At 43.2% G+C, this 23,110-nt stretch overlaps 1 protein-coding gene across 3 annotated transcripts in view; it reads left to right on the top strand.

Moving 5' to 3' along the window:
• Window positions 1–11,437: 11,437 nt before the first annotated feature.
• The window catches only part of SHC3 (SHC adaptor protein 3), a 55,121-nt gene continuing 43,448 nt past the window's right edge, over window positions 11,438–23,110 (top strand). Inside the window, exons 1-2 of one of the 3 annotated variants that reach the window (XM_081213710.1) lie at window positions 11,438–11,566; window positions 12,751–13,598. In XM_081213710.1, the coding sequence (XP_081069836.1) occupies window positions 13,077–13,598 (522 nt within the window). In that variant the 5' untranslated portion in view covers window positions 11,438–11,566; window positions 12,751–13,076. Of the gene's footprint in view, window positions 11,567–11,995; window positions 13,599–23,110 lie in introns of those variants that run through there. The other 2 variants (XM_081213711.1, XM_081213709.1) reach the window with 2 other exon arrangements.

Genomic DNA, 23,110 nt, shown 5'->3' with positions numbered 1-23,110 from the left:
CTAAATAATTTATCTTAACAATTTAAACTATTAATTAACACAACAAATCCTTTCCATCCTTTCCCCATATTCTGTTATTCAAATTACCTTAAGTTATTTAACCTTATCTTACCAAAAAAATACTTTAGAGCTTAACGCTTAATACTCAATTATACATAACTCCTGATATCTTTTCTACTAGAGTCATATAGTTTCATTCCAACATTTTCCCTAATGTTCATTAATTTTAGGCTAATTCCCTAGGGGGGAAAAAATTCTTTATAAATTTTCTTCCAATCTTCATCCAACGTCTCTTCTTCCTGGTCTCGGGTCGTGTCAGTCCTTACTGTCCATTCCATCTAGTCCATCAACCTGGTAATCTAATGTCCAAGGCCCTTAAGTCTCTTCCATGTCCCTTCTGCAGATCTTCTTCTTGTTGTTTATACTTGCACTTTTCCTTGTCTTTTGTTGGTCTCTTTCTTAGTTTCTTTCCTTTCTCGTTGAGGAGTAGGTCTCTGGGGGATTCCAACCCAAAATTATCTTCGTCTCCCTTCATCCAACCAGCCCATTCCCCAGAGTCCCACTCCCCACAGTCATCAATATAGTCCAAAAAATATTTAAAAACATATTTCGAGGTCTCTCCAAAGTTAAGAACCTCCTCAGCGCCAGACTCCCCCTGGCCGACTCCAACTTCAATCTTCAAAGACAGCAGCTTATGCTCCTGTAGGGCCTCGGGTCTCTCCATTTGTATTATTTGAGGTGCAACCGCAACCTCCTCCATTATCTTCTGCACTTGCCCAATCAGTACAGGTTCCTGAGTTGGTCCCTGAATAGTTTCTGTATCAATATTCCCTGTTTGTCCACAGTTATTAACCACAACAGTCATCAAATCCATTTTCTCATTCATCAAATCCATCTTCTCATGCATCTGTTCCAGCAAGGCACTTGTCTTGCATAAAGCAAGCACCAAAACTTCCTCCCAGCTCATATTTAGTCAAGGTCAAAAAGGACTGGTCCCACGATCTTAATCTGACAGCTGTAGAGTCCTCAAGTAGACTGCAGCAACAATTTAGCAAGCTCCCTCTAGAGGAGACAATTTCTATTTGTATCCATTTTTTTTAAGGCAAGTCCAACAAAGGAAAATTACTTTCATTTTTCAGATATTTTGTTTCTTTAGAATGCAGAAGGCAACATTGGAATCAATTTATTTCTCTTCTTTAGCTATCTGTCAAAGTATTCCATTCACAGTCAATGAACCTCTCCAAGAATTTCTGTCTCTGACACCCCGTTCCCAGGTTAGAGATGGTGGAAACTTATCTTTCTTCACTCTCTCTCCTGCAGGCATTAAACAAAGTCCCCCCCCCTTTTCTCCTGCTTCCAAGGGGGTTTCAGTAATTATAAATGAAGGAAATTTAAACTTTATTAAGGACTTTCCAGGCTTTAGCTTACAAGGTTTTTGCTTCAGTCTATGTACAAAAAGCGGAAGGGGAATTCCTGTTTTGAACCTTCCCGCTTTGGTGCCAAATTAAGATATTTCTTGATCCAATTTTCCGTTTCTACTCACGGGTACTTATTTTAAATCCAATTGTCCACAGGAAAAAGTCAGTGCTCTCCGGCAATGGCTGTGCGGCTTCACTCCGTGAAAGTAGCAATCAGTTCGCAGCACCGCGTCGCTCATCCCACTTCACTCCGGAGCCCCAAAATGGGGTTCCCGGTGCGTAGGGGGGGGCGCTCCTGGTGCCCTGCCAAACCCCACATTCCCAGGCTTCCTCTCCCTGGGATTTCTACTGGGTCCCCACCTTCGCCGCGGCGGGAAGACCCAGTTTCCACGGAGCCAGTTCCTCCGGTCGGAGGAACTCCGCCATTCGCCGATGGCATTAACCCGGAAGTCTCTTTCTGTTCTCATCCTGAAGTAAAGTTCTTAACCCGAGGTACTATTTCTGGGTTAGCGGCATAGCTGTCAAGAGTCCCTTATTTGGAGGGACAGTCCCTTATCCCAGCGCCATGTCCCGCTGCTGTCCCTTTTTGATGGATGTCCCTTAAATTTCCCGGGTTTCAAAGGAAGCAGCTCCTCTTCCTCCCTCCCTGCTGGCCAGGGAGGAGGAAGGCTCCAACTGTGTTCCTCTCACCAGCCTCGGCCCCCAGGAACCCCTCCCCGCCGGGACTGGTGGGAGCCTCGGGCCCTTCAGCCACCATCCTCCTCACGGCCGCCGAACTGAGCGTCTCTGCCTGGGGCCTCCCCTCTGCACGTCACCGCCGCTCCCGCTAGGCCATGCTGCAGCTGTGCCGCCAAAGGACCCAAATGAGATGGGCAGCCTGGCATGGCCTATGAATTGATGAGGAGCCTTGAGAGGAGAGCGAGGGCAACCATAGAGAAAGCAGTTCAGAGAGAGGAGGAGGAGGCAGAGGCGGAGGCGCGGGCAGGTGTTCCAAGGGCTACAAGGGAAGGACCGCAAGTGCTTCTCCCATAGATTTGTAGTGGTAGACTAGCATAGATGGTCTGATCTGCGGGTTTACTTCAGGCACTATTTCCGCCCCCCCTTCCTCCCGCCCCATCTGATGGAACTGAGAGCTGCAGATGGAGCATGAGAGAAAAGATACAGAACTGCAGCAGCATCTTCATAGCTTGGACTTCGTTTTGCGCAAAAAGCGGTTACTGCTTTTAGTTATTGTTACGGTAAAATCTGGGTGCGAGGCTGCTCTGCCACCCAGCTCGTCGGACTAAGTCCGTGGGTCCCTGCGGAGGAAAATGAGCTCAGCCGGAGACAGGAGCAAACTGCAGAAGATCCAAGTTTATTGCGCAACAGGTTCAAGGCGAGATTGAGCCGCGAGAAAGGGGTGACATGAACTTTTGAAATTTCCCTCCATGTCCCAGAATACAGTGCAAAATACATCCCAGTTACATCATGAATACATTAAGAAGAGGTTGGGTTACACAGATTACATCATGAATACATTAAGAAGAGGTTGGGTCACACAGGATTAACATACGGAGGAGGGAGGGGGGAATATGCAGAGCTGGAGATATGCGCAGATAAGCACATCCTGAGTACCTGATGAGAAGACAATGGTCCATGTATGCATGGTCTGCCACCTGGCATTGCCCGGAGGAAAGGCTTGGCAGAGTGATTTGACAGGATTAGGGTCTTGACACCTTGCTTGAGGGATTATGGAGGACAGGGGAAGTGTCATGGAGTCCTAGAGAAATTGAGCAAATTGGCACATTGATTTTCTATGAATTTTATAGATTTTAGTCCCTTTTGACATTGACAATTGGAAATAAATGGATATATTGTAGTGAAGAAGGAGGTAAAGAAGACATGCCCCCCCCTCCGTATCATTATTTAATTGCAGTGTTTCATCGGCTGGTGTTTTGAGCAGCAGCCTCTGGAAACGAAGGGCTAAAAACCGGCACTGCTCTCCAAAATTATCTGGTCTCTTTTAACTGGTTGACTAAAATCCCTTATTTTGGCTGCTGGTCCCTTATTTTCAAGGCTGCTGGTCCCTTATTTTCAAATCTGTAAGTTGACAGCTATGGTTAGCGGAGTCTGTAACCTGAAGTTTCTGTAACCTGAAGCGTAAATAACCCAAGGTACCACTGTACTGGAAAGGGTTACTTCCGGGTTTCGCCGCATGCACAGATGCTCAAAATGACGTCACACGCATGTGCAGAAGCGGTGAATCGCAACCCACAGACGTGGGTTGCGTTCTGCTCATGTTGCAAACAGGGCTCCGGAATGGATCCCGTTCGCAACCAGAGGTACCACTGTATTGTATTTGAATGTAATGGATTTCATTTTATATTATTGCCAGCTGATGAAGAATGATCATTGAAACAGTTCATTATCCTGGAAGAACTGTTCTGTCTTCTGCTGTGCTCAGAGCACCCTATTGCGACGTTCGGAGCACCCATCACCTCACATTTGTAGGATATTGACTGTGGAAAGGCATTCTGCCCCCATTTCAGTGATCTTTGACAGCAACTTACCACTCCTACCATTCCTGTTCATGGAACATTTATTTGATTCTTATTAATTCTGCGACTCCGTGCACATATCTTTTGCTTCTTTCTTTTTACAGCTTTCTCAGAGTTTGGAATTGGGGTGGAAGGACTCCTGAACCAACAATACATGTTTTCTGCAAGAGCTTGTCTCAGGCATAAGGTGCACGTTGACAGCGCAGCGATTTGTTCTTCTGCCCGGAACGTCGCGTTGGATACAGTTCGGATTCTTCCCTCTTTGCCTCCTTTTGTGCGTTTCCCAGCTCCGCACTGGATGCGGCAGCCTCTCTCGCCCATTGTAGTTCAGGTCACGTAGCAGTGAATGAACCAGATTGCATGAATAATGTGCTCTTTATTCCCTGATTGGATAAGAATGAATGCCTTCTACACCTACGTACATCCAATCTCCACTGCTTCCTGTGTGCCTGTTCTTCCTGAAGCTTTAATTATTTATCCTGGGAGAGAAGTTGACAGTTACAAGTAGTCACGACTCACCAGATTAACCCTCCAAGCGCCGGGCTTCGTTTTCATACCAAGCGGGCTGAAAAAAGAAAGATTCAAATGCTAGCCGGTCTAAGTGGCAGGCCGTCTTATTGGAAAGGACGCCATCCTAAATGATAGCACCCCCCTTTTTCCCTTTTAACGAGATCTAACCCGCCTGCCTTTGATGACATGCAAATTAAGTTAATATTCTTGCTGGTTTTAATTTGTAGACTCTGGACACGGATATGGATAGAATGTAATTAATAAGGATTTTGAAGAGTGAACGGGAATTTGACGGTTCGTCCCCTGCATCAAGTCAAACTCTGTGTTTCCCCCAGGAGAGATTGGCTCACTCTCATCCTGTTAAGAAGCAATCAGGATGCAAGGATATAAGCAATGCATTATTTTTTTCTGGGGGTACGCAGGGGTACACATACCCCTAAACATTTTGTGAATCTAAGTTTGGCCTCATTGAGGGGCGGTATTTCAATATGAGTATGAAAATAAGAGTACCCCTAAACCAGGGTTAGTCAAACTTTTTATACCTACCGTCCACTAATGCATCTTTCTTGATGGTAAAATTTCCTTACCGCCCACCAGCGCTCGATGGAAGGAGGATTCCGCTTGCACCGTAGAACCCCCTACCGCCCACCTAGAATCCTGAAATGCCCACTAGTGGGCGGTAGGGACCAGGTTGACAACCCCTGCCCTAAACATTTTTAAAGGAAAAAAAGCACTGGATATAAAGGATGCAGAAAACAAGCTGAAAATGGGTTTGAAGAACGATTGCAGTTCTGGAACCTTTTATCACCTGGCAAGGATGCATGGAGAAAGATGAGAAAGATGGAGGGCACAAGGAGAAGGGGACGACAGAGGACGAGATGGTTGGACAGTGTTCTTGAAGCTACTAACCTGAGTTTGACCGAAATGCTGGAGGCAGTGGAAGACAGGAGTGCCTGGCGTGCTCTGGTCCAGGGGGTCACGAAGAGTCGGACACGACTAAACGACTAAACAACAACAAGGATGCATAACTGAATTTGGGGACTAAATTAGCCTTGGGCACTCTGATGACATATCTAGAGCAGGATGGAAATACAGTGGTACCTCGGGTTACATATGCTTTAGGTTACATGCGCTTCAGGTTATAGACTCTGCTACCCCAGAAATAGTGCTTCAGGTTAAGAAATTTGCTTCAGGATAAGAACAGAAATCGTGCTCCGGCAGCGCAGCAGCAACAGGAGGCCCCATTAGCTAAAGTGTTGCTTCAGGTTAAGAACAGTTTCAGGTTAAGAACGGACCACCGGAACAAATTAAGTACTTAACCCGAGGTACCACTGTAGTGAAACTCAGTCACTCCCCAGTTGCCCAGAAGGCAGAAAAGGCTGCCCCTTAGAGCGGCAGGGCCATCTCTTTTCCTGTCTGTGCACCATACATTTTAAACATACGGCTTCCCCCAAAGAATATTGGGAGGTGAAAGGTAAACTACACTTCCCAGAATCCTTTGGGGGAAGTCATGTGCTTTAAATTTACGGTGCACATGCAGCCCTAGGAGCTACAAGCTCTTCTGTTTTCTTTCTTGAACCCTGAAATGGTACAATAGTGTGTCACAGAGAGAGGCTGATGAAGTCTCAGCGTGTTCCACAGGCCGGTGTACCTCACACAGGATACAAAGCGTGGGAAGTACAACTCACTTGTGCTTCCTGTTTTGGAGCTGCCACGTGAATGGCAAAGCTCTTTTTCAAGCCTCCAGGCCATTGTGACAGCCATTGCGTTAAAATGGAGCACGTGCATTCGTTGCTGGTGTGATGGTTTATCTCCCAGGAATTGGAATCGGAGCATGAGCCCACACCTCAGCAAGGCTTCACAGCCATTGACAACGGCTTGCAAGGCCAGATCTAAGGATTCTGTGCCGCATTTGTGCTGCAGTTTTTGCTAATCTGTCCGTTTAGAGGAGCAACTTCCCAAGCCAGATAAGGCAGCGATGTGTGTACCGGGCCCACCCATAGCAACAAAATTGCCATGGATACAGTGCATATAAAGGGGGAGGCTGCAAGGCTGCTTTACTGTAATACAGAAGTCTGAATTAGCGAGACAAGAGAAAGGCAATGTTGTCTTCCCATCCTCTTCTTGCTTCTTGCTGTTGCGGTAGCCTAAGAACTGTTCAGTGCCTTCTCATCCAATGAGAACAAACCCAAATGTCCAGCGTGGAGAAATCTGAATGCTGCGAGCCCATTCATGAATTCGTTTTCTCAGGAATGCTTTGAATCAGAACGCCCAACAGCAACAGCTTTTTCTCCTGATGCCGATGGTGGCTCTGATTCGCCTTTGGAAATTCACATGGCTGTGCATGTGTGTCAGATGAAATGTGCTGTGCGTGGGCAGAAAGGAATAGTCACATCAAAATGACTGAGGGCTTGCGTTTGCTTAATAATAATAATAATAATAATAATAATAATAATAATAATAATAATAATAATTGCTTAAAAGTCAGGAGTCATCAATGATGGTCAGCACTCATTTCCCACCCCACAGAACTCACCAGAGGTTCATGTGAACTCTGTTTTTCCAGTGCTCAGGAGGCTCAGGTAAATAGTTCAGCTCTTATTAAGGTATAGAGAAAAGAAATCGATTTTTGAAATGTTCAGTAGTCATCCACTGTGATGTGCAGATCAATTTTTGGTAACCTACAAGGATCCGGGGAAAAAGAATTAGAACTTCGTAGTGACATTTCTCCATTTCCTTGTTCTTTTCCTTTTGCCAGGGAAGTCTGCAGCCTCATGCATCGATAACCACCTTTACCATCCTCTCAAATAGCACTATTTATTCATTTGCAAAGCGCTTTCCAGTATTGTGTTCACAGGTGTCCTACGAGGCAGGTGGCTGTCTTTTCCTCTTTTACAGATGGAAAACCAAAGCTGAGCAGAATGTCATTTGCCCAAGGCCACATATTGAATCTATGGTGCTGTCAACATGGAAACTGAACCTAGTTCTTCCACAGACAAGTTTGGCTTCTTGATCTTTTGGACCACAGTTCCATCTGTTATGGTTGCCAATTTTTTTTCTTATTGGTATTATCTTTAGTGTAATTGTTGAGAGCTATGGTTTTCCCAGTAGTGATGTATGGAAGTGAGAGCTGGACCATCAAGAAGGCTGACCGCCGAAGAATTGATGCTTTTGAATTATGGTGCTGGAGGAGACTTTTGAGAGTCCCACGGACTGCAAGAAGATCAAACCTATCCATTCTGAAGGAAATCAGCCCTGAGTGCTCACTGGAAGGACAAATCCTGAAGCTGAGGCTCCAATACTTTGGCCACCTCATGAGAAGAGAAGACTCCCTGGAAAAGACCCTGATGTTGGGAAAGATGGAGGGCACAAGGAGAAGGGGACGACAGAGAATGAGATGGTTGGATAGTGTTCTCGAAGCTACCAGCATGAGTTTGACCAAACTGCGGGAGGCAATGGAAGACAGGAGTGCCTGGCGTGCTCTGGTCCGGTCCATGGGGTCATGAAGAGTCGGACACGACTAAACGACTAAACAACAACAACAACAATTTTTTGAGAGGCATCTAGGCCTTAGAGCAGGTGTGGGGAATATATGGCCCTCCAGATGTTTGCTGAATTACAACTCCCATCAGCCACAGCAAGCATGGCCAACAGCCAGGGATGATGGGAGTTGTAGTTCAGCAGCATATGGAAGGCCAAAGGTTCCACACATCTGCATTAGAGAGTTGTCATGTACCAATCTTAATGGAGGGGGGTGGAATGATTACAGGAAAACTGCCTGGGTCTTTAACAGCTTCATAAAAGGCAAAAATTGAATGGCAGAGATATTTTGCCCCCATTAAGAGAGGCAGCACATTTTAACCATATAGAGGCCATGATGGATTAATTTTCTCCGAAGTTCTGTAATCTGCCTTGCAAAAAAAGGGCGGGCGTGTGCCTAGCCCAATCTTTCTCTGGACTACAAAGGACCCACCATAAGAAACCCACTCTCTGTAAAATATTTCATTTTTGTGTGTGTTATGTCTGTGTAAGGCAGATAGGCATTGGGTAAGCTTAGTCTTGGTTGGAGGGGTGATTGTATCCTGTTCAAAGGCTCCAGAAAGAGTGGATCCTGTCCATGCCCAGACGGGGGCTAGGGCCATACCACTCCTCCAGTGGGGACCACTTGCATGTCAAGACCCCAAGCCCCCCGCCCCATGAAGAATAATGATACATGTACACAGTATATTAGGTTAATGGTTAATGAGCAAAATTTAGGCCACAACTTTATTGGTTACAGAATGTGAGCAGTGTTGGCTTAGGCATTGGAAATTGAACAGACTGTATCTTACTCCTGCAGGGAGTCCTGTAAGGGTAAACCACCAATAGGGGGAGCCCCGCTGATGCACATTGACTCGAGTTCCCCCATGGTTCCTGATATAATAATAATAATTTATAATAATAATTTATTATTTATAACCCGCTCAGTTTAAGTTGCTATTCTTCTTTGGTTGCTCATTTTCCATTTTGGGGATAACAAAACACGGGCCGCAGTAGTAGCATACATAAATAACCTTTTTTGACACCTGGGAATTTCCATCTGAATTATCCCCAACGAAAAGAACCGTTTTTTTTTGGTTTTTTGGTTTTGTTTTGGAAAGGTGCTTTTAACCCCCCCCCCCAATTCATTATAAATTATTTCCCAATACACTGTTACCTTTTTACAGGTCCGCTACATATGAAAGAACGTACCCTCAGTCTCATCGCGTCTCCAGTACTTATCTGATTCAGTCTTATACATCTTAGCAACTCTACTCAGAGTTAAATACCATCTGTAAATCATTTTCAAGTACAGTGGTACCTCGGGTTAAGAACTTAATTTGTTCCACAGGTCTGTTCTTAACCTGAAACTGTTCTTAACCTGAAGCACCACTTTAGGTAATGGGGCCTCCCGCTGCCGCCGCGCGATTTCTGTTCTCACCCTAAAGCAAAGTTCTTAACCCGAGGTACTATTTCTGGGTTAGCGGAGTCTGTAACCTGAAGCGTCTGTAACCTGAGGTACCACCGTAGTTCTCCTTCAAGGAATAACATGCTGTAAACTTCAGATCGCTCTTCCACATTCTCCATAAATGTCTCTAATCCCACTTCAGAATAATAGAATTGTACTGCTGGAAGGGACTATGAGGGTAACTTAGTCCAGTGCCCTGCAGTGCAGAAATCTTTTGCCCAACGTGGTACTCAAACCTATGGGCCTGATATTAAGAGTCTCATGCTTTACCAAGTGAGCTATCCCAGACTTTAAAGCCATCTAAACTACAGTGGTACCTCGGGTTACAGATGCTTCAGGTTATGTGTTTTCAGGTTACGGACGCGCCGAAACCCGGAAGTACCAGAATGGGTTACTTCTGGGTTTCGGCACTCGCGCATGCGCAGAAGCACTCAATCGCACAGAAGCGCCATATCGTATCACACACGTGCACAGACGCAGCACTGCGGGTTGTGAATGCTGTGGGTTGCGAACGTGCCTCCCGCATGGATCACATTTGCAACCCTAGGTTCCACTGTAAGGTAAAGGACCCCTGACCATTATTTACAGTCGTGGCCGGCTCTGGGTTTGCGGCGCTCATCTTGCTTTACTGGCCGAGGGAGCCGGCGTACAGCTTCTGGGTCCTGTGGCCACCATGACTAATCTGCTTCTGGCAAACCAGAGCAGTGCACGGAAATGCCGTTTACCTTCCCACCGGAGCGGTACCTATTTATCTACTTGCACTTTGACGTGCTTTCGAACTGCTAGGTTGGCAGGAGCAGGGACCAAGCAACGGGAGCTCACCCTGTCTCGGGGATTCGAACCGCCGACCTTCTGATCAGCAAGTCCTAGGCTCTGTGGTTTAACCCACAGCTCCACCCGCATCCCAGGTTCCACTGTACTTGCTTTCCCCTGTACTTGCCTTCAAAACATTGAATGCCATAAGTTAACAATGAACCATGTAGAATATTTCCTTTTGTCTGCCTCAACTCTTGGACCAGTCCAGTGGCGTAGCGTGGGGGGTGCAGGGGGGGCCGGCCGCACCGGGCGCAACATTCCGGGGTTAGGGTTAGGGTGCGCAAATCCACGGGTTAGGGGGCGCAAATTACTTGCCTTGCCCCGGGTGCTGACAACCCACGCTACGCCACTGGACCAGTCATTTTGACTGAATGACTCTAGTATTATGAGAGAGGGAGAATAACTTCTCTCTGTCCATTATCTCAACACCAAGCATCCTTTTATTAACATCAGTTTTGTCCTTAACCATGTTTTGTCCCTAAACTGAAAAGTACCAAACATTCTAGCTTCTCTTTACAAGGGAGCTGACCCATGACCGAATTTTGCCCAGTGTACCTGGCGATGTGAATTCATAGGCAGCTAAGTATGTATGATCACGTTCCTATCCTCAGGATGCCTAAACCAACGGAATGACTATTTGAGGGGTGAAACACATCATCACCCAAACAGTTCAAATACACATTGTAAAAAATAAAACAAGATAAAAATCTCTTGAAATACCTTCTGTAAACAAGTGTGTATTTTTGATTTGAAGGTCATGTTTATATCTTTTGAAGTTGGTGTATATATATATAAATTCTACCTGTGTGTGAAATGGAAGATTCCACTATTTAGAGAGTCTTTGTTGAATGAGTCATCCAGACTGTTTCTTATTGGCTGAGATACTTAGCATCCAAGGGATTGCCTGGCAGAGGCTGCAAGGCCGGGCTTCATTCACAGAAATGCTGCTATGCTAGCCAGCTCTTTCATTCAGATATACAGAGAATTCCATTCACATTTTCCAGGTTTTTTTTGTTTTTTGTTTAAATCTACTTCTAATGAAGGGAATCATTTCTGAATGACAGAGATTCCGGCTGGTTGCTGAACACAAGACCAGAAATGATCTATACGATGTATATTTGCTGTTGCTAGGGTAGCAGGAGGAAGCTGGGGCGGAGTGGGGGGGGGTGGGGGTGGAATGAATGCAGTTTGGATGTTGTAGCAGGTTTGCAGTGTGCTGAAAAGCTACTCTGCAGATCACTAGAAACCTGCTTTTACAATGAATAGGACATTTTCATTCATCGCTACTGGGATCAGAGGTGCTGCCTTCATTTATGTATCATGAATTCTTCTCATAAAATACGTGCAGTGAAGCATGCTACTGCGTTGATGCATTTTCTGTACTTAAGCCTTTAGTACGAAAAAGGAGTGTGGGCTACCCTCTGGGAAATTTGTTGACTTGCATGTTGCAGTTTTATTTATTTGCTTTTCAAAAAGTTGCGGTGCCATTCTGAATCTGTTTTCTTGCAGCATCAGTAACTGAAATCCATAGACTGCTTAAACAAACCTCAGTCCTTTAGTGTATGGTTAATATTGGGTTGTCAGACTAATGTTAAATTTTGCATGCCTGCAACAAATCAGGGGATTTGGTGTGTGAGTTGAGGATCTTTTCAAGTAAGTGTATTTTATGACTGCATTGAAGCATTTCCTTTTGTATTCATGTTCATTTTTGAAAGCGAGGCATCACCTCATTGCCTTAAGTACTCTTGAATAATCCTCTCGTATTTCTTAGCTTTCAAGATTTAAATTTAGTATCGAGAGGTAAAGTTAAGATCTCCTTTGCGTTAAATTGCGAGAGAAAAAGCAACCTTGTTTCAGAAGCCTCTTGCCACTGCCACACTCCCCCCCCCCCAAACACACGGATGGGTTCATTTTTTACCCAGCCAAAAGTTTTCAGTGTAACGCTGCATTAAAAAACCCTCCCAAATATATTTTCCCTCTTGGAAATGAAAAAAGCAAAAGCATAATGGCATCACAGTTTTTAAAGAAAAACTGCAATGTGGCAATTATGGTAAAGAGCAGCACAGTTTTAATGCTTACCTGAAAGAAAAAGACTAGATTATTTACCATATAAATTTCTCAACCCACACAGAATTTGCAATCCTCCTGTGTATTATGGAAGCCTTTCCAGGTATTTGTATGCTGGTGGGTTTGCCTGAACGTTGTTCATGAAATTGTTACTTTATTCCTGCCTAACTAAGGCATGCTGTATAAAGTCATCAGAACAGGACAGAAGGGGGAAAAATGAAAATGAAAAAGTAGTTCGGGTGGTGGTGGGGAGGTTAATGCAGTTATACTTGGAACTATTGCAGGCACTCACCTATGGTTGCAAAAATGGGGTAGGAAGGAAAGATGGGGGAGAATCTGTTTAAGAGAGGAAAAGGAAATTTGAGAATTGATTGGTGGTAGTGTGCTGTAAGTGGGTGGATTTTCCCCCCTACAGGAAGTGATTTGCAGCGTTCACTGAGCCTTTTGTTGAAAAGGGTCCTTCTCATTTGTGTGAGTCATGCTTCTGCTGTGAGAGACTTGGCAGCTCTGAGCAGGACTGGGATCATTCTCTTGCACAGAAAACTATCGCTGCACCCAGCTGGACCATGGAACCTTAAGCAAAAATCCCTTTTAAAAATTCATAGCAATTTAAAAATTATTATTATCTTGCCCCATTGCCAAATGTTCACTATCCATTGCTGATATTCTGGATCACCTGCTATGTTAGCACAGGAGTTCCCTGGTTTGTCAGAACATATGCAAGGTTCGTGATAGAAGGGAATGCTTCAACGTACCAAATATAACCGCTTCAGGAATGATTCGGTGACATCGGTTGACGATCTTATCCATAACTTGTCCATGAACAGCAAGGTCTCATCAATTGGTCCAACGTCAACACCATCGCCATACCTGGTCTCTCCTGAGGTTCTCCAGAAAGACCAAGATGGACCCACCGCCATTTGCACTCTCATGCACAAAGTGTCCCACCTGAAACTCTCCCATTCAGGCAGCCTTTCGGGCATCAAGAACCTCTCGTCTGCAGTGAAGGAGCTTGCTGCCTCCAAGTTGCAGGGGAGCTCGGCAGCAGAGGCTTCAGACAACACATGTAACCTTGCCTCTGCCACTCCGTCTTCTCAGCAGGACAAGAGCAAGATGAACACAGGGAAAAAACCATGGTCAGAGGAAATGAACCTGGGAGGCGAAGACTGGAATCAAGGGAGCAACGTTGCCAGCAAAGTCTCCCAAGGGTGGCTGCATTCGAACGATAAGATCCTGGGACCTGGAGTGACGTACATTGTGAAGGTTGGTCTGTTTTATTTTCCATTCTATTGTTTTAATCAATTGGAGGGTGGTGGTGGTGGTGGGGAACCTTTTTTCTTATTTCAGCAGCCAGGTAGGCAGGCTGGAAGGTTTTCTCTTGGCACATTTCATTTCTGGAAGCACTGCAAAGATTGTTAAGAGCAGAAAGACGTTGTCAGAAATCCACGTTAATTTGTTTTAATTAAGGAAGCATGCATGCTGACTCGTTGGCAGTTAACATGATTTAAAACAGTGGGAAAGGAATATTTCTAAAGCAAAAATCTTCGGTTTGCCTCTCCCCCAGAATAGGGCAAATTTATTGTGCATAATGATTTCTCATATGTCGGGTTTAATAGAAGAAGCAAGAGTTTATTCATATTGAACCTGTGCTTATCCTTTGCCATATTTCAAGCATGAAATATCTTCAGTGTGTGTGTGTGTGTGTGTTTCATTTGCAAGTGTATGTGTGTGGTTTGGGGGTTTTGGTGGAGAAAAAGCCACAGCTTGCAGTATTTGTCATATTTTGCAAACCTGAATATTCTTTTTCCAACTGGTGCAGATAAAATGCAGTCTTGTTTTACATAACAGTCTTTCAGCCACTTTTAACAGTATTTCTTTTCAGCACGCTGATAGTTTAGGTGCAGAGCAAAAATCCCAGAGTATTTCTAGGCCAATATTGCTGAGACATATTTCAGTGTTCTTAAAAGTGTACTCTAACCAGGTAGAATGTAAAGCATTATGGTGAGACTGATGGCTTACTTTGTAGCAACTAGAGATTTCAATGTGTGCTCCGTTACCTGGTTGAAAAATCACTCTGTCAAACAATAAATTCTTTGCTGTGTAACTGTACTGCTTTTCAGCAACATTAATTTGTTGTATCCTAAAGGACTAAGCAAATTTATATATATATGGAGAGAGAGAGAGAGAGATATTCAAGATAGCTCTGTTGATTTCAAAGGGAAAAGCGACAGTATTCCAAGTAGTGCTATAATGTGCAGACCTTTAACCTTAGTCCCACTGGTTGTAATTTTGTATTAAATATCTTGTTAAATATCTATCTTGACTGCGTGCTTTTGGCAGACATGAGAGGTGTGGGGATTGTTTGACAATGGTAATTACAACAAGTGGGTTCATTAAGAAGCATCTCCAAAAAGAGCGATGTTCCTCTCTCCCATATTAAAATGACCACAGCACATGAGGTGAAATAAGATCTTCATCGCTACCTTTCAGAACATACTGTGTGCTATTTGACAATGAGGGAGGCATGTAAGTTGACACTGTACCTCAGACTAGCTGTTCCCTGTCATATATTATAAGTATTTTGTTGCCCACAAAATTCACCTGATTCCAGAAACTTGTGCAATATTTGTGCTTTATGGTTGGCAGGATGCGATTGCTAGTGGTGGTAGTCAGTGCGGTAGTCGTCTTTTTCTAGAAAAAGAGGTGGTGTAGCTCACCACGAACTTCTCCTTCTCTTAGAATGGCAATGGTGTCCACCTGAGAGGTGCTGGAACTGAGCTCCTGTGAGCTTTGGCTGAGAAAACAAACCCTGGTAATAGTACCTTTGAGAGGATGGCTCTCACCCAGCTGCGGTTAGTGTCAGTTCTAAGCATGCATAGCTTATAGCACATCAGAAAGGGTGATGGGGACCAGGCCACTGTCGATAGACAGACGATGTGAACACAAGTGCTTAGGGATTATTACACGATCGCTTGAGAACTAAGAAGAAAGCAAGAAATATAAAAACATCACAACACTGATTCCATGGATATATAAACTGTCATATGTAAGTCGTGTCATGATGACATATATATATATATAAATACCGGCTAATAGGCATGACGCCAAGTGGATGGACAAAATCTTTGTATTGCTCATTTACTGATCATAAAGCACCTAACGTAAGCCGTTCTTCTTAGGTTATACCTTCTCTTAATTATATCTGACTCTTCATCTATAAGTGCAGCATTCACACGCATGAGAATAGAAGTTCTTACGTTAAAAACATTTTTGTATTTTAGAGATTACGTCCAATCAAAATTTCAAAACCGGCACATAGGCAGGGTACACTGAAAGGGCAGTTCATTATTAACTATCAACACGGCTATAATTTTACAGGTGACATAAAAACTACAAGTACTTTTGGTGGCTCCTTTCAGAAAGATATGAATTTTGCCAAATAGATGGCAAACTCTTATCAACAAAAGAAATGGTGAGAATTCATCACAAGGCTCCGTCCTCGTCAAATACACTTTCATAATTCCTCACCCTTCTCGTTCGCCATGCTTTATTTATAGACATAATCATAGTAGATTAAAAAGGTGGTCATTTTCTAAAAGTTTTTATTCACTTTGGTCATATTACCCTGGCTTTTAAAACATTTTGAACAGATAGCTATACTGTTTAGTATTTGATTTTGGATGGTGATGTATGCAAAACAATTCCTTGCAAAACAATTTAAAGTGGAAAGCTTAAAAATACAAATGTTATTCCCCCATTTTCAAGGATAGATGTATTCATACCAGTGTGGTAACAAGGTAACAATAATATGTTGTTGGCTGAAACGGCATTGTTTCTTTGGCATTAACTGTTAGGAGTCATAGATAGCTTGACTTCAGTTGGTCTGCGAAGTAAATTCCACCAAGGAAATAGAAAATTCATAGAAATTCTAAGAAATGGTGATGACAAGAGTCGGCATTGTTGCTGAATATTGTATGTATGGTCTTGGGGGGGGGTGGAGACTGGAGGCTTGGGTTTAAAGGGTGGCAAATGGGAGGAATTAGGCCTTGGAACAATCTCAGTAGTTCACATTTATGTTCTGTGAAAGAATGTTGTTTGGTAAAGGGAGAAAGTGTGATGTGCAGATGTTCCAGGTATAGAACAAATAAAGAGGGGAAGCTGAACTTCGTGACCCTTCTAGTTCTCCTTCAAGCCTTTGATTCCGTGAAATGATAAGAGCTTTTACACCGTTGGCTTTCTAATTTCTCGGGAAAAATCTTCCTTCGTTTCCAGTATCTACTGATTCATTTCCAGTGTCTGCCAACAGTGCCAAAGTCAGCGCTAAAAATACAGAGCAAAATGGACCATTTTTTTAATAAATGTGTAGTTCGAAACACTAGTTCCCAACAATTCAGTGGTAAGAGGAACCAAAGCAATTTTAGAATTTTCTGAGCAGACATTCAAAATTCACCGTGCAATGCAAGATGCTAGTTCATATGGTATATCAGATCCTCCCTTGAAGAGGGCATGCATTGCGGTGAGACTTAGAAACCGACGCCCTGTGTTGTGGGTCGGTATGGTTGGTCAGCCACAACACCCGATTGGTAGGTCCCTTGAAGCTGGCTGTAATCTGGCCAATGGGATGCAGTCCAAACAGTTCGAGGGACCTATTTATATCCATGCACGTGACCCAGAGCTTCCTCTTTCGGCTCGTGCATCGGACTACCCACCCACCTCTCCCTACTTTTAGGGCTTTGCGCTTGACCTTGCTATGCCATCGTGTGTTGTTTGTCATTGGGACAGGGGCATGGCAGGAATTTTCCCCACTTAGCTGATCGGCTGTTGCCATTTGGATTTTGCCTGCCGCGTAGGAAATCGTCACAACTTGTAAGGTTGCGGATAGGCTCTGGCTCAGGTGATAGGGATGGGAGAATGCTCTCGCCATCCCTATGTGAAGGGTATTCCATTAAAGGAATCCAGGGACTTGATGGTTTGGTCATCCCCTGTGAGGAGGTTGTGCCCGTGCCTGAGTCGGGGGGGGGGCATTTGGGTGGCAGAGATAGCCTGTTCCCGGCTTTCCGCTTATCCAGGTATTCACCCTTGGCTGACCTATGTTGGTGCCCTGGGTCAGCGCTACCTGCAAGGCAGGGAGCTAGTCGAACCAGAGCCTATGCAACCAGTCACTTTCTGTAATCAATAAAGTTGTGGCCTAAACTCTGCCAAAAACCAAAACCAAAATTTGAGTCAAGTGTGAATTTATTTAGGGGGGAAGGTTTCTGGGTCTGAACACGCAAACGGGGAAAATGGAACAAGAGAAATCCACTCGTGGAATCAACCTTCTAGGCACCTAGTCAATGAAAATGAAAATGCTCATTTGAACATACATCCACATCCCGGTGCTCACGCAGACCAGATTATACAATTTGGACGTGCTTTATAATGAAAATGGGGGTGTGCTACCAATTGTTATGTGTGAGGTTCCCTGTGACTGGACCTGAGCTGCAGTTAAGACTTTTCTAATCACACATATTGTATGAGACAATCTTTCTTTCAAATGAAGAATGGATAAAAATTAGCTTGGCATCTTATCTATTTATCAAGTATATATATATATGTGTGTGTGTGTGTGTGTGTGTGTGCGCACGCACACACACACACACACACACAAAGTGCTTTTTTCTGGGGGGTACACCCCTAAACATTTTGTAAATCTGTGTACTTTTGTCCATTTACTGTATTTATTTCCCCCGATTTGAACTATAAAATGGTGATTTTCTTGAGTCAAAATGAGAGTGCCCCTAAACATTTTTTTTTTAGAAAAAAGCACTGTGTGTGGTGTGTGTATAACTTCCTGCTTTAGTTCTTTTAGTGTAAATGATTAGAGATATTTTAAAACAAGTTACCTGCAGATCACTACACAGTTAAGTATACATACATCTTGCTGAATTCACTGGTCCTGGTGTGTCTGTAAGATGTTTGTGTTTTAATTAAAGAAAAGTGGGATAAAAAAACCCCTACATCAGCCAGTCAACAGAGAAAATAAATAATCACATAACTACATAGGCTTGCAGCCTGAAGCTGGAATATATAATTATTAAGAACCAAGGTTTTAAAAAGCCTGACACATTGTTGAGACATTATACCACTTCTGAGGCACGGTATCATGTTGAAGGCAAATTCAAAGGAGAGAGATGCATATTAGCATATATTATGAACCATACTGGAGAAGAAGTAGAAAAATTACAATACCTGGTTTGCAATGATAATTGTTAGAAATTAGCATCCGGGCTGAGTTTGAACTGAAGCAGAATATCTCTCATTATCACTATCTCTGATTATGACACTTTTTTTTTTTTAAGTGGCATGAATATGTTAATCGGATGCTAAACATGTATGTTAACCATCCTGAGCATCACTAGAAATGTTCTCTGTGAGGACTGTTACACACATTAGCAATGACAGAGCCATTGCACAAAACAGAGGCCAAATAATTATCCATTTAAATGGACACATTTTAGGTTGTAAGCAAAACAGCATTTAGGAGAAATTCACACTAAAATGCTGATGAATTTTCATGAAGGCTTTTTTTTTTAAAAAAAGAAAGAAATCACAAACTGTTATGGAAATGTGAAGATCTGAAGTTAAGATTGGAAAAATGAGAAACTGAGAGGAACCAAAAGTAACAGATTTTCCTGTCGCTACCAGTGACTATTTATACATTTTCTTTGACTTGCATCTTCTCACAATCGGTTGGGGAAGATAGTCTCGGCTCACCATAAAAGTTGTTGGACATGAACATGGACTTAATCCTCTGTATTGTGAGATGTAGGTATTGTTGAACCACCCATGGCCACTGTGCTATTAAATTCAATATATATGTAAGCGGACAATTTCCAAGGAATTTGCATTTGACTTCAAAAGTGGCAGCTTACTCAAAACGAAGGGATTGGTAAAAAGGAAGCTGAAAAGAATGGCCAGAGGACCACATCTCTCCATAAAGTCTTCTTCTACTTTGGTGATCACCTGTGGCTGAGTTAGATTGTCTTCCATGAACACGGTCTTAACAGTGAGTCCGTAAGTGACTGTGGAGGCCAGTTCTGGATCCACACGTCCTTCCACATGTTGGGATACTGCCAGGGAGATAAAGTCCATCATGGCCCCAAGCCGTCTGCCGGACGATCCATCGATCTCCCGTAGGCACGCAGTATCATCGATTAGTGACATGAGTTTCTAGAAAATATCTGGCCACATTCTAGAGCTCATGCACACTCTATCAGCAGATAATTTACAGCAGAAGTTGCACACAGGAGAGCATTATTTACAAGCTTTATTCAGCGTTGATCAGAACAAAGAAAGACATGACTGCCTGCGTCAGTGTCTCCGACAGAGAGAAAAACGAAAGCAAAGACACAACAGAAACATCCTGTGAAAACAGGAAACACGCAGGCTGTGACACAAACATCCTGCTCCCTTTTAAGGTGGAACGGAAATATCCTAACACCACAGTGGGGCCGTTGGTTTCCAAGAGGGAGTTGGTCATGGAGTTGCCAAGCATGCCTTCCTCTTAGCACATTTCTTGTCCTGAGTTTGTGCTTCTTCAAAGTCCATGACACCTTTGGTAAAGGCTGTTCTCCAACTGGAGTGCTCGCAGGCCAGTGTTTCCCAGTTGTCGGTGTTTATACTACATTTTTAAAGATTTGCCTTGAGCGAGTCTTTAAACCAATACTCTCCATAAAGCATTGGGGATGGGGTTATTCAAAATCATAATAATAAAAGCTCAGGTAGAATGTGTACCTGTGCAGATTAGGAAATGTGCTCTCCAGGAGGGATGATTGAATCAGTCTGTTTCAGTTTCTTTCAGTTTCTTAGATCTGAAATTCACTTCTCCACATTTCCATATCAGTTTGCCTATATATATATATATATCCACATAAAATTCATTGGGATTTTAGTGCAATTTTCCCCTAACATACACATTTTTGCAAAGTAAATTCCCCTTCTTTGTAATGCATTTTTGTATGCTGTTTTCAGGACCGTGTCCATTTTTATGCACACCTTACATTAGTATATGCACTTTTATATACATTACTTGACTGGAGAAGCACACTTCAACATGCAAGGAAGTGTGACTTTCAAGAGAATGCTGGGTTTCAATTTAATTCTTGTTTCAGAAAGCAGGAATTAGATAGATTCATTTTTAGGTATGAACTGAGTTGAATTTCTCCCCAACCCTGCTCTGCAGTCCAAGAGGACACCAGCAGAGTCAAAGAAGCTATTATAGGAATGAAGGCTTCCTTCAGAAAATCAATGTCTTGCCCCAATCATAGACTTGTAGAGTTGGAAGGAACCTCAAGGGCCATCTAGTCCAACCCCCTGCAATGCAGGAATCTCAACTAGATCACTAACACAAACTTTGGGGAAATTGGCCCAAGCAGACAATAAGGGATGGAGGAGAGAATTTGAGGAACATATTGCTTAAAACATGAAGACCGACATTTTTTTTTTAAAAAAATATTTAAATACATGAGGGATGGATCTACACACAGGAAAAAACCCTGGTATAAATACGTCGGAAATTAAATCACCATAATGAAAGAAAAAACGCTATGGAAAATTGCTTAGATTTTTTTTGCTCTCCAGCGCCATCTGGTGTTGTATGTTTATAGTGCATTCAAAACACTGTTTTTTGACTAATGTAATTGAGTAGGGAAGTGTCTAGGTAGGCAGCCATTGGACAACAAGTGAGTTAAAGCTGTGATAAAGGAGAATAAGGAGATTGCAGAGAATCTGAATGTATTCTTTGTGTCTGTCTTTGCTACAGAAGAAGACAGGGCAGGTAACTGATATTTTCAGGAAGAGGCTTGAAGAACTGAGACACGTACTGGTAATAAGAGATGAAGGAATATGCCTTACTGACAAACAAACTTAACAAATCACTGGATCCATATATATCTTGCTCATCTTCTAACAACAACAAAAACGTAGCTTGTCTCTAAGATTGATCTCTGTGCCTGAGGACAGGAAACTGATAAATGTAGTTCCATTTTTTAAAAAGCGAGGTGGCCAAGTTTGCAGAAGACTCATGATGCCAAACTATTCAAGGTGGTTAAAACGTAACAAAAGGGATCTCTCCAAACTTGGGGAATGGGCATTAATGGGCAAATGCAGTTCAGCGAAAGCATGTGTAATGTATTAGGGCAAAAGTTCAAAATTTCCTATATGCTGTTGGGACCCGAGCCTGTGTTGAATTACCAGGAAAGGGATCTCTGGGGTTTGGAGAGTAGCTCAAAGAAGATACAGTGGTACCTCGGGATGCGAACGGGATCCATTCCGGAGCCCCGTTCGCATCCTGAAGTGAACGCAACCCGCGTCCGCTCGGGTCATGTTTCGCCGCTTCCGCGCATGCACGCGATGTCATTTTGACCGTCTGCGCATATGCGCACAGCACAACCCGGAAATAATGCGCTCCGTTACTTCCGGGTCGCCGTGGAGCGCAACCCAAAAATACTTAACTTGAAGCACATTTATCCCGAGGTATGACTGTATCAACCTAGTGAACTGTTGCTGCAAAAAGGGCAAATTCAATGTTAGAAAATATTAGAAAAAGCATCAAAAATAAAACGACCAATATTATAATGCCATTACGGTGCAATTACACTTGGAGTACTGTGTCCAGTCTTCTTTACTGGATATAAAAAAAGAGATGAACAAGAGCAGTGAAAGGCAGTTAAGATCAAGGGGCTGCAGCAATTACCTTATGTCTGTGAAATGCCCTCCTTAGGGAGTCTTGCCTGGCTCCTTCATTACATATTTTTAGGTGCCAGGTGAAAACATTTCTCTACAACCAGGTGTTTGGTTGGTTAACATTCTATAGCTTTTTTAATGTGTTTGGGGAGGGTTTACTGGTTTGTTTTTGTTTTGTTACGTATTCTCGTTTTGTATTTTTCTGTCGTGAACCACCCTGTGAATTTCGGATGAAGGACAGCACAAATTTTACAAATATTTAAAATGATGATGATGATGTTTGGGGCTATGTAGTTTAGAAAAAAGTTGAGCAAGGGGGACCATGATAGATACATACAACTATGCACAGTGTGGAGAAAATGGACAGAGAAGTGGTTTTCTTCCTCTCTCATCATCATCATCATCATGGAAGTTAGGGTCACCCAATGAAGTTGAATGGTGGAAAATGTAGAACAGACGAACAGACAAAAGGAAGCACTTTACAGAGAGCAGAGTTAATATGGAATACATTTCCATGTGCTTTTGAACACCAACTTGGTCCTCTTTAAAATAGGGATTAGACAGATTCATGGAGAGAAAGGCTATCAATGGTGATGGTAACAACATATAGCATCTCCAGCAGGAAGTGTGCTTTTAAATTATAATCCCCAAAGGTAAAGGTAAAGGACCCCTGGACGGTTAAATCCAGTCAAATGCGATTATGGGGTTGCCTCCTTGCTGTTTAAGATCTGAAACTTTTCATACAGCTGTGAGTTTGTTATATTTGCTTGATCATTTGCTGCCGGTTTCTATCCTGTGGGTTTCGTGGAGGGTTTACTAACTAGAAAATAAGGCTAATTTGCATAGGAAATTGGTCAGTTTGAATCAGAATCAGCCGAGAACACCAGGGAGTGTTTGGCATATTTATTTTACTTGTATTTAGCAAACAGGCCAAAAACTTCGAAACTACCAAACTTGCCTAATATTGTATTTACAGCTGGCAGACATTCATTGTTACTAAGCTGGGCGGGGGTGGGTAGGTGGGTGGGAATCTAGCCCTGGACATTTTTCAG

Source organism: Podarcis bocagei (assembly GCF_964188305.1).
Source record: "Podarcis bocagei genome assembly, chromosome: 11".
Classification (NCBI taxonomy): domain Eukaryota; kingdom Metazoa; phylum Chordata; class Lepidosauria; order Squamata; family Lacertidae; genus Podarcis; species Podarcis bocagei.
The sequence above is the reverse complement of the archived record's forward strand: the minus strand, read 5'-3'. Positions and strand labels throughout refer to the sequence as shown.